General features: G+C 58.5%; 1 protein-coding gene across 2 annotated transcripts; it reads right to left on the bottom strand.

Moving 5' to 3' along the window:
- Positions 1-731: 731 nt before the first annotated feature.
- MPO (myeloperoxidase) lies at positions 732-11,092 on the bottom strand. Of its 2 annotated transcripts, XM_089317220.1 has the most exons (12): positions 9,483-11,092; positions 9,239-9,332; positions 7,999-8,174; positions 7,684-7,807; positions 7,478-7,607; positions 7,194-7,400; positions 6,195-6,513; positions 4,865-5,025; positions 3,639-3,894; positions 3,029-3,199; positions 2,248-2,485; positions 732-1,730 (listed from the first exon to the last, which is right to left on the bottom strand). In XM_089317220.1, the coding sequence occupies exons 1-12, from the start codon at positions 9,556-9,558 to the stop codon at positions 1,523-1,525; spliced, it is 2,160 nt and encodes a 719-aa protein (XP_089173346.1). In that variant the 5' UTR covers positions 9,559-11,092; the 3' UTR covers positions 732-1,522. The 2 variants fall into 2 exon arrangements, with proteins under 2 accessions (XP_089173346.1, XP_089173345.1); XM_089317219.1 differs by lacking the exons at positions 7,194-7,400; positions 7,478-7,607; positions 7,684-7,807; ... (1 more) ...; positions 9,239-9,332; positions 9,483-11,092 and having other exon boundaries at positions 732-819; positions 1,516-1,730; positions 6,195-7,041.
- Between the last annotated feature and the right edge of the window lie 3,158 nt (positions 11,093-14,250).

The raw sequence follows: 14,250 nt of genomic DNA on the forward strand, positions 1-14,250 counted from the left end.
TTTAATTGAAGAACGTTTTTGTGCAAGGTGAGGGTAGAGCCAAGCGAGGCTGTGAGGCAAGGCTGTGAGGCAAGGCTGGGGAAGGGAGCCCTGCCTGGCGTGGTGGGATGGGAGTGGGAGTGGGAGTGGGAGTGGGAGGGCCTTAGCCGTGCAGCCGGAAGAGCCCAGGAGCAGAAGCCCACTCCCCGACCATGAAATGGGTAGGAGGAGGATTTCTCTTGCGCTCACCACACTGAGGGCCCAGCTTGACCTGGAGGCCCCAGGAGCAGGTCAGACCCCAGCGTCCTTCACGCCTTCCCTCCCCCAGCTGTAGCCACCCCCTACCATGTGTGGGAAGAAAAGAGGGAAGAAGGAAGAGGCCCACAAGTCAGATTCTATGTCAAGCTCCAGGCAGGACTGCTAGGGCGTGTGCCGCCCTCCTCTCTCACCTCTCAGCCCTGGTCTGATTCTGGGCCCAGCCATCCCCTGCCTCTGCCCTGGAGACCTGGCCATGAGAAACCAGGAGTGAGAAGGAATCTGGACCATTGAATCACTGTGCCAGGCTGCAAGGATGCAAATGCAGAGGTTCCTGCCATCTGGGGACAGGGGTCCCCACCATCTAGGGAGCATCTGTCTGCCCATCAAACCTCTGCTACTCCTCCTCCCCTGTCTCCTACCCCCCCCCCCCAGGACAGGGTTTTGTCCCCTCTCCTGCTGAGGTGCCAGCCCTTTGCAGACAGGGACAGAACTGAGAGCCGATGGGCGGTGCTTTATTATCGTAAGCATTAGGTACAAATGGTACAGAAGGACCATGGGCCCCAGGTGCCCTCCAGGTAGACCCTGTGAATAAGCAGGACAGCAGGGTAAGCAAGGGCAACGGGAGCAGTGGGCTAAGCCTGGCTGGCCCTGGCCCCTGGTTCCACCCCACAGCCCCACTGCAAGGGGTTCACTCTGGGAGTCGCTGGTCATTCTGCTCCCCAGGACACAGCCCAGGATGAGTGCCTGGAGGCTGCCAGCGAGACCCCGCTGGCTGCCACGGAGACCCCCCTTGCCTCCGTGTGTTTCCAGGCCTTGCCCAGTGTCCGGCACACAGTAGGTGCTCAATGGCTACAAATGGAGCCATAACCGTTATTATTTGCAGAGGTTCAGAGACCTTCAGGCTTAGCAAGGTAGAGCAAGGTGGGCGTGATTGAAACCCAGGCAGTCCAGCTCCTGGGCTGTGCTCCTCCCCAGTCTGCTTTGCTGCCTTCTGTATACTCAAGGCTCCTGTACACAGCAAGCACACACTCATGAATGGCACACATGCACAGCACATAAAACACTGCCTGTGTTCACGGGCCACATGGGCATGAACTGCCCATTTACGCACAGTGTGCACACACATGCATACACACACACACCCCCAGGAATGAACGAGCACTCATCGCTCTATGTCACAGGTGGCCCCTAGAACAGGGCAGGCTCATCTGGGGAGGGGGATCTCTGTGCTCCAGAGCGGCCAGCCCAGGTACCCCCCTCACTGCGGCACCCCCTTACCCGGTCTCTAGGCCCTCTCCCTCCAGGAAGCCAGGTCCAAAACAGGCAGAGAGCTGCAGTTGACAAAGTCCCGGGGGAAGGAGTTGGACATGAAGATGTTGTTCTTGGACACGGTGGTGATGCCTGTGTTGTCGCAGATGATGCGGGGCAAGGAGACCTTGGCCAAGGCCCGCTGCTGCTGCGTGCTGAACACGCCCCTGTTCTGCCACCAAAACCTGTGCGGGGAGCACCGCAGACATTGCACCTGAGCACCTCATGGCTGGGAGGCACCAGCCAGCTCCAGCTCCGCCTGGGATGTCAGAGGGACACGGCAGACTCTGCCCTGGCCACAGAGGAGCTGCAGGCACACGGGCAGCCCAGGGCTCTTCACGCCCCTTGGCCTGAAGACACAGAGGTGGAGGCATGAGGACCTCGATGAATGAGCTAGGGTGGGACTTCAATAGCGACTGACAGCTCTCTCTGTGGGTACACAGTGAACCCTGAGAACACGTAGCAAGGCGGCATGCCTTCTGCCTTCCTGCACAACCAGGGCACCTCCTGCTACACCCCCAACAGGTTCAGGGCACATGACCTGGAGACCCTTTAGAACACACAGAAAAATCCCTGACTCCTTCAAGGCCTTCTTGAGATGGGAAGACAGGCCACAGCCAACCCCCCCCCCACACACACACACACACTACACTGTGCACACACACATCACAGCAGGCCCGGCTGCCTCTGCCACCTCCTCACCGATCACCATCCCGGAGCTTCCTGAACTGGGTGCCGATGATGCAAGCGAGGAGCGGGCCCACGCGGCCTCCGGGTTGCAGGGGCTCGGTCACGCCCCCTATCCAGATATCGATGTTGTTGGGCGTGCCATACTGCGCCATCAGCTTTCTCGCCAGGTCCAGGTTCTTCAGCACCGTGCCCAGCTCACCCACTGTGCTGGGCTGTGGGAGCCCACAGAAGCGCCTCCAGGCGTTGTACCCTGTGTGGGCAAGGGGAGGTAACTTGGGGTAGGTCCAGGTTGGGAGCTCACTGGGGGTGGCAGATAAGATCCTCGTGCATGCCATCAACCCAGAAAACCCACTTTCCTGGCTACCAAGGCCATGGACAGAGGGAGCCCTGAACCCCCAGAGCTGGGAGCTGACCCAGCTCCCATCGCAGACTTGGCAGGAGCCCCTGGCGAGGTTCCGAATTTCTCCAAGCCTCAGTCAGCTCATCAGTAGGGTGGAGGTGATAATAATCTCTTCCTCCTCAGAGCTCATGTACAACAAAGCAAAGTGAGGTGATGATGATGATGGAGACAGAGTTTCAGGCTGTAGCTATGCTGTCACGCTGATGATGCAAGTTTGGGGATTTCAGCATGCAAAGGAGGCCAAGAGGAGCTAGCAATGGAGTACATGGCCCCAGGGAATGGTAGGGGCCTGGCAAAGGGCTGGGGCTGAGGGTGGCAGAGGGAGTTGTGGGCGGTAGGAGGCACTGAAGAGGGCAGGGAGTTAGGGGTTACCTAGCAGGTGGCAGCTCTCACCTGGAAGGCCATGGTCCCTGCTCCGCTGCATATTCAGAGCAGGCAGGTCCAGCCCGATCCTCATGACCTGCTTAAACAACCGCTCCCGGATCTCGTCCACCGCGATTTGATTCTGGCGATTGAGCTTGGCAGGGGTGGCCATGAGGCCCCGGAGGATGGGGTCAATGCCGCCTGGGGCAGAAGGAGCAAGGGGAGGGGCAGGGTCCAGCTCAGGACCAGAGCTCAGGTTAGAGGCAGGACAACTCCAGGTGGGGCCAGGGAGACTGGAGAAGAGGGCTGGACACACACAACACCGGGCGCCAAGGTGGCACCACACAATTGCAGGGGCCCAGGTCTCCGACGACCGACTGCCACTCAGACGTGCAAGGCCTCCTGGCCTCCTGGGTCACGGAGAGCCACCACTCAGGGAGGTTCCAGCTCTCCCTGAGAGCCATTTCCACCCCCACTCCTTATTATCAGATCCAGAGACAGAGGCAGGGGGAACTGCAAGTGAAAAGTCAGCGTCTACCCCAAAGATGGAAAGAAAAGTTTTTCCCATCTCCATCTGCTGGCAGCCATGCCCACCCGCCCTCAGCTGCCAGCCCGCATCTCCTGGCCTAAATCTGCTCACCTTCCAGCACTACCCTCCAAGTGGCAAAAAACACCGTGCTGAGTGGGACACGGGAGTTGGGCCCCGTGGGCCCGTACTTGTGGTCCAGGCGGAATGTGAAGGGCTGGATGAGGGTGTGGCCGTAGCGGAAGGCGTTCGTGAACACGTTGGCGATGCGTGGGTCCACAGAGTCATTGTAGCCTCGGTACCTGGGCAGGTACTTCCTCATGGCTCTTGGCCCCAGCACTAGGGGCAGGTAGTCCCTGTAAGTGATGATCTGGAGAAAAGTCATGTGCAATGGCCTGACCTGACCTTGGGGGTCCCCCCCGCCGACGTCCATCTACGGTCACCTCCCGCAGTTCCAGATCTAAACCTAACAGAGCAGCACTGATGGGCATGCGCAGAGCCCCACTGCTTACTGGCTGTGTGTCCTCCAGCCAGTTATTAACCACTGAGCCCCAGCTCCCCAAATGTACATTGGGATAATTGTATTGCCCTCCACCTTAGGGGAGCAAATGACAAAGCACTTTGTTGGTGATGGCAGCCCCTCCCTTGCCCTTGGATGACTGGCATTCCTCCTATGAGAGCAGGGGAATGGGAGTTGTTGAAACTCTTCACAGTGCCCAGCAAGGCCTATGGGGGGGCTCAGCACAGGTTTGTGGAAGGAGGGGAGGCAGGAAGAACACAGGGCTACCCCCTGTGCAAAGGGAGGCTGTGGGACAGTCTCACTCTAGAGCCCACTTGAATTCTCTCTGAGGCTGAAAAGAATCTCACTTGAGTTCTCCGTGTGAGTCAAAAACTCACCCTCAGCACCTGCAGTTCTGTCCCCCTGCAGAGTCTCCAAATGCATGTGTGTGTGTTTGTGTGTGTGCGCACACGCGCACCTTGGGGAGCACTTGAGGACACTGAAGCATCAGAGCACTGCTCCTGGGATACATGAGGTTGGGGGTTGGGTGGGTGATGACAGCGCCAAAGGGAAGAGGGGGTAGGGAGGAGGAGCCAAGAGTGACAAGGAGAGAGAGAAGGGACAAGCATTTCCTGAGCCGCTGCTATGTGGTGGAAGACGCTGACGGAGCTGCCTCTGTCGGGTGCGTCGTGTCTGCCGGGTGTTTTTGTACACGTCCTCACAGCACCATGATGAAGAGGCCAGAGCTCGGGAGGTAAGTGGTTTGCCCCAGGTCAGAGCGCCAGGACGCTGCAGAGGCAGTGGGATCCCGAGTCAGCTGGGTGCTGGGGACGTGGCCTACCTGCACCATGGCCCCCACGATCTTCCGGGCTTCCTGGTAGAGCTTCTCTCCACTCCAGCGGGGGTTCAGGCGCTTGAGCTGGGTGGCCAACCGGTTATGCTCCCGCACAAAGAGGGTGTGCATGGACGTGAGCTCAGGCATCTCGCTGGCGCGGGTGTCCCCTGAGGGAAACAGGAGTCCCTGTCACTTCTGAGACCTCCAGCCCAGAAAACATTTGCTCCACTGAAACTCCCTGGCCAGCCAAGGCCTGGAATATCTCCTCCGCGCTCCCGCTCTGCTCCCATCTTCCCACACGGGGCTCCATCTGCACTCCTCTGAGAAGCCGCCCTCAAACACGCACAACCCAGGAGGGGCAGGTGTCTGGTGCAGTGGTTAGGATGCTGCTCGGGACACCCACATCCTATATCAGGGGCCTGGTTTGAGTCCTGGCTCCTCTGCTTCCAATCCAGCTTCCTGCTAATATTCATTCTGGGAGGTAGCAGATGACAGCTCAACTACTTGGGTTCCTTCTAGTCTCCTGGCTTTGGCCTGGCCCAGCTTTGGCTGTTGTGGGGTTGTGGGGCATTTGGGGAAATGATCAGCAGATGGAAGATCTCTCGCTCTCTCTCTTTCCCTTCAAATAAAGTGAACATAACTTCAGTTTCCTTTTGGTAGAAAAGAAAGAAAACACACAGGAAGACTTCCGCCCGCTGCCCCAGCTGTATCGCCCAAGCTGCTAGCTGTCTGCGTTTGGAATCCCAGCCTCTCTTGGTTTGGGTGACACGTGGACAGGAGGGCCTCCTGGCATGGTGGAGCAGTGTCATCCACGGACTGTCCCAGATGACGACAGTGTTCTATGGCTGCGCTGCCCAGCAGGGCCACTGATCACCAGCATGTGGCTAGCGCAGCTGGGAAACAGAGTTATTATTCAAAGAAGTAAAACGAAAATAGCTCCATGGGGTTATCGGCTACCACGCGGGACATGTGGCTACTGCATCATGCCATGTTGTGATTCTGGAGGGTGAGGGGGCCACATTCCCCTTTGTCCTGTCAGCTCCCTGTCCCAGGGCGACTGAACTCTCCTCTCTTCCAGAGACCAGAGGAGAAAGAGACAGAGAGACAGATGGAGAGGCTCCGCAGCCAACCCTGGGTCTCTCTTAGGTTGGGGGAGGGGCTTATCTTGTTTCCTTTCTGGCTCCAACCAACTTGTCACCAAGGCAACTGATTAACATCAGGAAGCAGGTGAGGACCTTCTCTGTAAACACAAACCTACAGATGCTCACAAACAGGGCCCCTGTGGCTCCAGCAGGGGTCACGTCCTGGTCCCTCACACCACCCCCGGAGAACTGACCTGCCAGGAAGCAGGGGATGCGCACGGAGCGGTTGGTGAGGAGGCAGGGGTCGTCGTGCAGGGTGTCGAAGGGCAGCAGGGCCCGGCCGTTGTCGCGGAAGCGCTGGTTGACAGCCAGCAGCCCCAGCTGGTTGGTCTGGTTGCGCAGCTTGGCGGCCAGCGGATCCTCGCTGCCGTACACCATGCTGGCGTCCACGAAGGAGGTGAGCGCATTGATCTGGTTGCGGATGGTGATGTTGCTTCCGGTGCAGGCCGGACAGGAGCGGAAGAAGGGGATGCAGTCGCGTTGGTTCTTGATGCGGGGGTCATTGGGCGGGATCTGCAGCACAGGAGAGAGGCTGGGCTCCCACACAGAGGGTCCCTGGAGAGGAGAGGCCGCCCCACCCCCTCAAACTGCACAGAGGCCTCTGGGGCCTGGGCGCCAGGAGCAAAGCACCCCCGCTGATAACCGGAACACCCAGGTGGGAAGGGTTGCGGGCGCTGCCAGCCCTCCACCCCTCCCCACGAACTCTAATGCTACCAGTCTCCCTCTCTCCTCTGGGTCCTCCCTCTCCTCCTTTCTACACACTCTCCATCTCTCTCTCTCCTCTCCCCCCACCCCTGCCCTTCCCCCTGTCTCTGCCTCTACCTTGACCCTTACCTGTCTATTCTCCTGTCCCTTTCCCTCTCTCTCCTCTTCCTTCTTCTTGAGCCTGGATCTCAACCACCACCCACTCAGCCCTGCTCCCACCCCCAAGCCAGACCCTCCCACTCCTAGTGTGGCCATGGTAGGAAGGGCTCCTCCCTGGGAAGGCACCCACGGAAGGGGCATTGGGAAGGAGCCTGGCACTCCACCACTTAAGAATCAGGCAGCTAGGGCCGAACAGACCCGGGCCAGCTCGAAGGAGGGAGGCAGGTCCCACGGGACTGGCGTTGATTCTGGACACGGAGAGGCAAGGCTGGCCACCTCCCCTGTTCCAGGCCGCATGGACTGCCGTGGGCGGGACAAGCAGTGAGCACCTTGAGGGGGAAGCAGGGCGGCTGCTGCAGGCAGCTGGTCTCGCAGTTGAGGCCAGTGATGAAGGAGACCCGCGCGGCCGGCTCAGGCGTGAAGTCCAGGTCGTGGTCGAGGAACTGGCCCCACTGCATGAACATGATGGAGCGCTCACGGTCCATCGTCAGCTGCTCGTTGGGGAAGCGCACGATCGCGTTCGAGACGGCGCGGGTCTGCGGGACACAGGGCGTCAGGGGCGCTTGGTCCCCGCGGGCCGTGCCCCCGCCGCCCGCCGCCCGCCGGCGCTCACCAGCGGCACTGCGAAGCCACCGCGTTTGACTCCGGGCGTCCAGCCGTAGGGCATCGAGAAGCCGTCCTCGTACTCGGCCGGCAGCCAGCGCACAAAGGCCCGGTTGGAGGCCCCCAGTGTGGGACTGCGTCTGCAGGGGGAGGACAGCGCGCTGGCGAGAGGTGGCGACGCAGGCTGGACCCTCGGCGGCCGCCCTGGGGTCGCACCTGTTGTTGCAGTGCCCGGTGATGGTGCGGTACTTGTCCTGCTCTGGGCACGTCACCCCCACGTCCTGATAAGCGCAGCCGCTTGCCGTGGACAGCGTTCTCAGCTGAGCAGGTGTCAGCACGTCTGCCCGGGAAGACATGTGTGGGAGCGCCGCCCTGCTCCCTTCTGCCAGGCAACGGGGAGCAGCCCTGGGCTCTGGGGCGAGGCCAGTGGGAGATGTGCTGGCTGGGGTGCTAGGGAACCTCACGGGAGATGGGCAGTTAGTAGCAGGGGTCCCTAGTGGAGCAGGTGCCCGGTAGGAGGAGCCCCAGTACCAGTGACATTGAAGGGCCCTGGCAGCAGGGACCGCAGCTTCCTCTCCAGCAGCCCCAAGGCCACGTGCAGATAGTCAGCGGCCCTCACAGCTGTCCTGGTGGCTGCCACTGGCTGCTTGAAGTAGGACAGGAGGTCCATGGGGCTGGCCGAGCCTCTGCGAAGCCGCTGCTTGATGCTGCTTAGAGAAGGGAGGAGTGAGGACCACGGAAGGGGTGCGGCGATGCTCAGCTGAGCCCCAGCCAGGATGGGCACTCAGCACAAGGTTGGGCCTGGGCAGGCAGAAGCCAGGAGCCTGGAACTCCCATCAGGGTCTCCCTCGTGGGTAGCACCCACTCAAGCACTTGAGTCATCTGCTGCTGCTTTCACAGGTGCATTAGCAGGGAGCTGGATCCGGGATGGAGTAGCCGGGACTAGAACAGGCTCTTGCATGGGACGCCAGTGCTGCAGGTGGGAGCTTAACTCCTGGGCCACAATGCCAGCCCCAAAGGAGTTTTTTTTTTGTTTTGTTTTGTCTTAATAAAAAGGAGATAAGTGGGGCCAGTGCTGTGGTGTAGGGTGTAGCGGGTAAAGCCTCCCCCCTGCAGTGCCGGCATCCCAAGTGGGCACCAGTTTGAGACCCGGCAACTCTCTGCTATGGCCTGGGAAAGAAGTGGAAGATGGCCCAAGTCCTTGAGCCCCTGCACCCATGTGGGAGACCTGGGAGAAGCTCCTGGCTTTGGATTAGCTCAGCTGCAGCTGTTGCAGACATTTGGGAAGTGAATCAATAGATGAAAGACCTCTCTTCATCTCATCTCTCTCTGTCTCTCTGCCTATGTCTCTGCCTCTCACATAAATAAATCTTAAAAAGAAAAAAGAAAAAAGAAAGAGATAAGCGCCCAGACAGAGGCAAGGCCGTGAGAGGGGTGATTTTACAGATGTTCTCACTCCCAGAGGCACAAAGATAAACAGAGCCCAGCACCTCCCCATCAGCCCCACATCTCCCCAGAAACTGCCCGCTGAGGGCTCCCCTTCTGCAAGGCCTGGCGCAAGTTTGCCCTGAGCTCGGTGCTGGGTGCCCACCTTTCCCGCCGCTCCTTGTAGGCCTTGTCCACTAGTCGCTTGGCCTCCTCATGCAGCTCAGCACCACCGAGGTCTCCACCTCCCCATCAGCCCCACATCTCCCCAGAAACTGCCCGCTGAGGGCTCCCCTTCTGCAAGGCCTGGCGCAAGTTTGCCCTGAGCTCGGTGCTGGGTGCCCACCTTTCCCGCCGCTCCTTGTAGGCCTTGTCCACTAGTCGCTTGGCCTCCTCCATGCAGCTCAGCACCACCGAGGTCTCCACCTCCCCCAGCACAGCTGCCCAGAGCGGGGGTCACAAGCTTAGCAATGAGCACAAAGGGCCCCGTCAGGCCCCAGTGCCAGGGAAGCCTGCCCCGAGTTCTGGGACTCAGCACCCCCACCCCCACCCACCCAAGCACCACCTCTGCCTCCTTTCTGAGCCATTACCTGGAGTGGCACCATCAGAGGACTGGGGCAAGGCTGCAATGGCCAGGATCCCTGCTAGGGCCAGGAGCAGCTTCATCTGTACAACCCAGTAAGTGCCCTGAGAGTGTTCCACCAGCTCTCGCCTCCTGGGTGCCTCGTGCCCAGCTTCACACCAGCCCCACTTCCGGGGGCCCTGTCTGTGGATGAAACCAGGCCTGCTTGAGTAAGGGGTCCACAGCACCCCCACCCCTTGCCAGCTGCCATCACCCGGCCAAGACCCCACCTCTGCAGTTCACCTGACGTTGGCAGTGTCTCCCAGCTGTCTCTGGGCTTTTAAGTGCTCTAGGCTGGGGGTGGGGCTGGGCGGAGGGAGGTCTGCCGCTGGCGCCTGAGCTCTCTCCTCCCCTCCTGGGGCTGTGGTACACAGAAAGGAGCCCCTGCAACAGAGCAGAGGGGCAGGAAATGGGGTACCAGCCATGTCCCCAGTGTTGGGACTTGGCACTCTGTTGTATGCACCCAGACCTGTGCTGTTCACAGCAAGTGCACACATCACAGCAGGTGCACACAGCTAACCCCTCTGAAAATCTGGTTAAGTGGTTCCTTTGAAAGGAACAGAACCAACAGCCTATGGGATTGTGCCTAGGGGAGAAGACGAGTGGGGGAGGGCTGCACGGGAGACCCCTGTGATGATGACCCAATCAGCCCCCAGGAGCCACCCCAACAGTCACCCAGCCCCTGCAGCCAGCCCTGGAGGGCAGCCCCGGTTCCTGGTGGGGCTAAGGAGACAGGAAATCTGTCTGGAGACCGTTGGGCTTGACAGGAAGGAAGGCCCCGGGGACTACAGGCTCAGGACTGAGGTAACTTCCTCTGTCCTCCCCCTCTGTCTTCTTGGTGCATGGTAGGAATCCGCCTCCAGCACTTCAGCCAGCTGTCCTGGATTTCAGGAACCAGGGGAAAGCAGAGCCGCTGGTGGCTAGTGGTCAGCTGAGTGACACCGCCCAGGGCCTCTCTGGGACAAGATGAGTGCAGTCGGGAGGATCTGGGCTAAGGATTCTGGGTCAGTCTGAAGTAGAAGAGGAAACTGCTTCCTTGAGAAAGGCTGGCTAGGGGCTGCCATTTGCAGGGAGGGCAAGTTCCCATGACTGTGCCCCTCCCGGGCCTCCTCAGGCTGCACGCCTGCCACCCAGGGCTCCTGTGTCCTGTTTTGCTGTGGCCACACCTACCTTCAGCCACCTTCCTGCCACTCGCTCTGATCTTCCACACTCAGACCACATCTTGGCAAGGGAACAGGGGCTGGCAACGTACCCGGGAGCAGAGCCCAGGATCCTCTGGGAGAAACCCTTCTCCCAGCCTTGCTCTGCCAGAGGCTTGCCATGTGTGGACCTGGTCAAGTGGCTCTTTGTGAAACAATTTCTAGAATTTTATAGGCTTTTGGAAATATTTTTTAAATCTCACAAGTAATATATCTTCATTGATGAGAAGTTAGAGAATACTAATAAGCATAAGTAAAACTAAATTGAGGGGCCAGCGCTGTGGTGTAGCGGGTAAAGCCACCACCTACAATATTGGCATCCCATATGGGCGACAGCTCAAGTCCCAGTTGCTCCACTTCCAATCCAGCTCTCTGCTATGGCCTGGGAAAGCAGCCAAAGATGGCCTAAGTACTTGGGCCCCTGCATCCACGTGGGAGACCCGGAGGAAGCTCCTGGCTCCTGGCTCCTGGCTCCTGGCTCCTGGCTCCTGGCTCCTGGCTTCGGATCGGCACAGCTCCAGCCATTGCAGCCATTTGGGGAGTGAACAAGCGGATGGAAGACCTCTCTCTCTCTCTCTCTCTCTCTCTGCCTCTGCCTCTCTGTAACTCTGCATTTCAAATAAATAAATAAATCTTTTTAAATAAATTGAAAATATAAGAACCTAGATTGTGGCTATTTTTTTTTCTTTCAGGATTGGTCATCGTTTATCACATAAATAAGCAAGAAGAAAGACAAAAATGCTGCATATTCAGATGTGCACAGTTTTAGCGCCTTTTAACATTTGTGAAGGTTGTTCCTGGTCCTGCCCGCCACGCATGACGGCAGCCTCTCCCTGTCGCCTGCCTCAGCCTGGGTATTCGTGTCTTTTACTCTCAGGGAATTGTTGAGCCCCACGGTGGCACAGACATTTTGTATAATCCCCTGGTTGTCGAGATGAGGAGGAGGGAGCCCAGAGTGGGAAAGGACTCTGCCAAGGGCAACAGCAGGCCCAGGGCAGGGCAGCCTCGGTGTGGGACCTACCAGCGCTCTGCACCCAGCTGCCTCTGCACGCTTATTTCTGATCTTCCATTCAGTCGTCTGTGCGGCAATTCTCCTCTGATGCTGGGACCAGGTAGTGTGCTGAGCACTGGACATGCCCCACTGAGCAGGCACGGGCCTTTCCCTCAGCCAGTGCACATGGAGGAGCAGAAAAACAAACCCATGGCAGCCCCAGGGCCTGTGCGGGGTTCTCAGGGAGCATCAGCTGGCAGGACCAAGGGACCAGGAGGACTTCTGGAAGGAGCCGAAGCTTGAGACTGGCTTGAAGGACAAAGTGGACACAGGGATGGAAGGACATCCTGGGGCCAGAGAGCTACACCACCAAGTCCCTGACACAAATGGGCTTCATTCAGTCTCGTAATACAGGGGCAGGCGACGGGCACAGGAGGCAGGCAGAGGCTTTCTGCCCTATTGAGAAGTTGCTTTTTTAAAAAAAATTTTATTTTATTTGAGCCGGTGCCGCGGCTCAATAGGCTAATCCTCCACCTAGCAGCGCCGGCACACCGAGTTCTAGTCCCGGTCGGGGCGCCGGATTCTGTCCCGGTTGCCCCTCTTCCAGGCCAGCTCTCTGCTGTGGCCCGGGAAGGCAGTGGAGGATGGCCCAAGTGCTTGGGCCCTGCACCCCATGGGAGACCAGGAGAAACACCTGGCTCCCGCCTTCAGATCAGCGTGGTGCGCCGGCCGCAGCGCACCAGCCGTGGCAGCCATTGGAGGGTGAACCAACGGCAAAAGGAAGACCTTTCTCTCTGTCTCTCTCTCTCACTATCCTCTCTGCCTGTCAAAAAAAATATTTATTTTATTTGAAAGGCAGGGTGGCAGAAAGAGAGGGTGAGACACGCAGAGAGAGGAGGGAAGAGAGAGAAAATGAGAGGGAGAGAGGGAGAAAGAGCTGTGTCAGGCAGGAGCCAGGAGCCAGGATTCCATCCTCATCTCCCATGTGTGGCAGGTGCTTGGCTCAGGTGCTTGGGCCACCCTCTGCTGCCTCCCAGGCTTATTAACAGGAAGCTGAGAGTGAAGGATCCAGGCCCTGATTCCAGGCTCTGATATGGGACGCAGGTGTCCCGGGCAGCAGCTTAACCTCCTGCACCACAGTGCTCGCCACTCCGGGGACATCCTTGACCCAAAGCAGCAGGCAGGGCAGCGGGTGTGGCCAGAGTTCCAGGGCAGAGGAGGGGCGGACCCAGAAGCTGCAGTGGATCCCGCCCATCAGGAGGCCTGTGAAGCTTTGAAAAGCTAAAGCCTTCACAAAGAAAGTCTGTATCGTGCTCTTCCTTTTCCACCCTCGCAGAGCTGGAAGACTTCTCCAGATACAGGATCTCCAGCCTCCTGCCTCTGGCTCAGGTTGGGGCTGTGGGCCTGCCTTTGTGTAGAGGGGCTGGAAACACTCTGCGACTGGACAGTGTTTCCATCTGATTCATAATGACCCAACCACAGTCTCTGCAAAGCCGTCAGCCTCCTCCTTCTGTATCGCTGTGGACCCAACCACAGTCTCTGCAAAGCCGTCAGCCTCCTCCTTCTGTATCGCTGTGGGCCGCCCACCCAGGCCCCGCGTGTCTGGCTCAGGTGTACTGGAGGCTCTGAGAGCGAGTTTCTCAGCGTGAAAGGAACTGGAAGGAGAACTTGGCTCTGGGGGAGACGCCCCAAGCAACTCTGTCCCACCGTGACCCTCCAGCTCCCCGACCCGGGGGTGGCCTCTGGAGGGCACTGCTGGGATTGTTAAATCTCAAGACTACAAGACTGCAGTCAGTATGATGGGTGTGTCACACACACACACACACACACACACACACACACCGCCCTCCCTGCTTCCCACTTAGCTTTCCCAAACATCCCCTCCGGACGCGAAGCCCAACGTCCTGTGGGATAACGGCTCCCCTTGGCTACTGCTTGCAAAACAGCTGGTTCTTTCTCAATGCTGTTTAGCAAACGCTTCAGTTGGGATTACAGCCAGATTTCCTGTGCGTGTGCATGTGTGTGCGCATGCTTGGGGCTGGAGAAAAGGCAGCCGGGAAGGCATTGGAAGGTGAGGTCGGGTGGGAGCAGCGCTCATAGACTCTGTTTTCTGTCTTCTGAAAAAAAAAATTTTTTTATTAATTTTGAATTCTACAGATCATACCTGCATGTATTTTGAATAAAAATTTTTTAAGTTTTATTTATTTCTTTGAAAGGCAGAGTGACAGAGGGAGTGCCAGAAATCTTCCACCTGCTTGTTCACTCCACAAAAGGCTGCAACAGCCAAGGCTGGGCCAGGCTGAAGCCCAGAACCAGACTCCACGCGCATCTCCCACATGGGTGCAGGGACCCAGGGACTTGGGCCATCCTCCACCACTTTCCCAGGCCACTAGCAGGGAGCCGGACTCGGGTGGAGCAGCTGGCACTGTCCGGTACTCCAATACAGGATGCTGACGTCACGAGCGTAGCTGCACCACACCAGGCTCTGAGTAAAATTTTAAATTTGATTTTAACTTAAAGATCTCTTTGGATAAGGTTATTGCGCC

The sequence above is a fragment of the Oryctolagus cuniculus genome, chromosome 17, assembly GCF_051225735.1.
Source record: "Oryctolagus cuniculus isolate XC-2025 breed Fujian yellow rabbit chromosome 17, ASM5122573v1, whole genome shotgun sequence".
Lineage (NCBI taxonomy): Eukaryota > Metazoa > Chordata > Mammalia > Lagomorpha > Leporidae > Oryctolagus > Oryctolagus cuniculus.

Bases quoted from the DNA above. Each gene is read 5' to 3' on its own strand.
- MPO (XM_089317220.1), bottom strand. From the start codon at position 9,558: ATGAAGCTGCTCCTGGCCCTAGCAGGGATCCTGGCCATTGCAGCCTTG. The intron at 7,401-7,477 runs GTGAGCGCCGGC...TGTGTCCCGCAG, and splicing joins GTGGCTTCGCAGTGCCGCTG to ACCCGCGCCGTCTCGAACGC. The intron at 6,514-7,193 runs GTGCTCACTGCT...CCTGTGCTGCAG, and splicing joins CGCCCTGCTTCCCCCTCAAG to ATCCCGCCCAATGACCCCCG.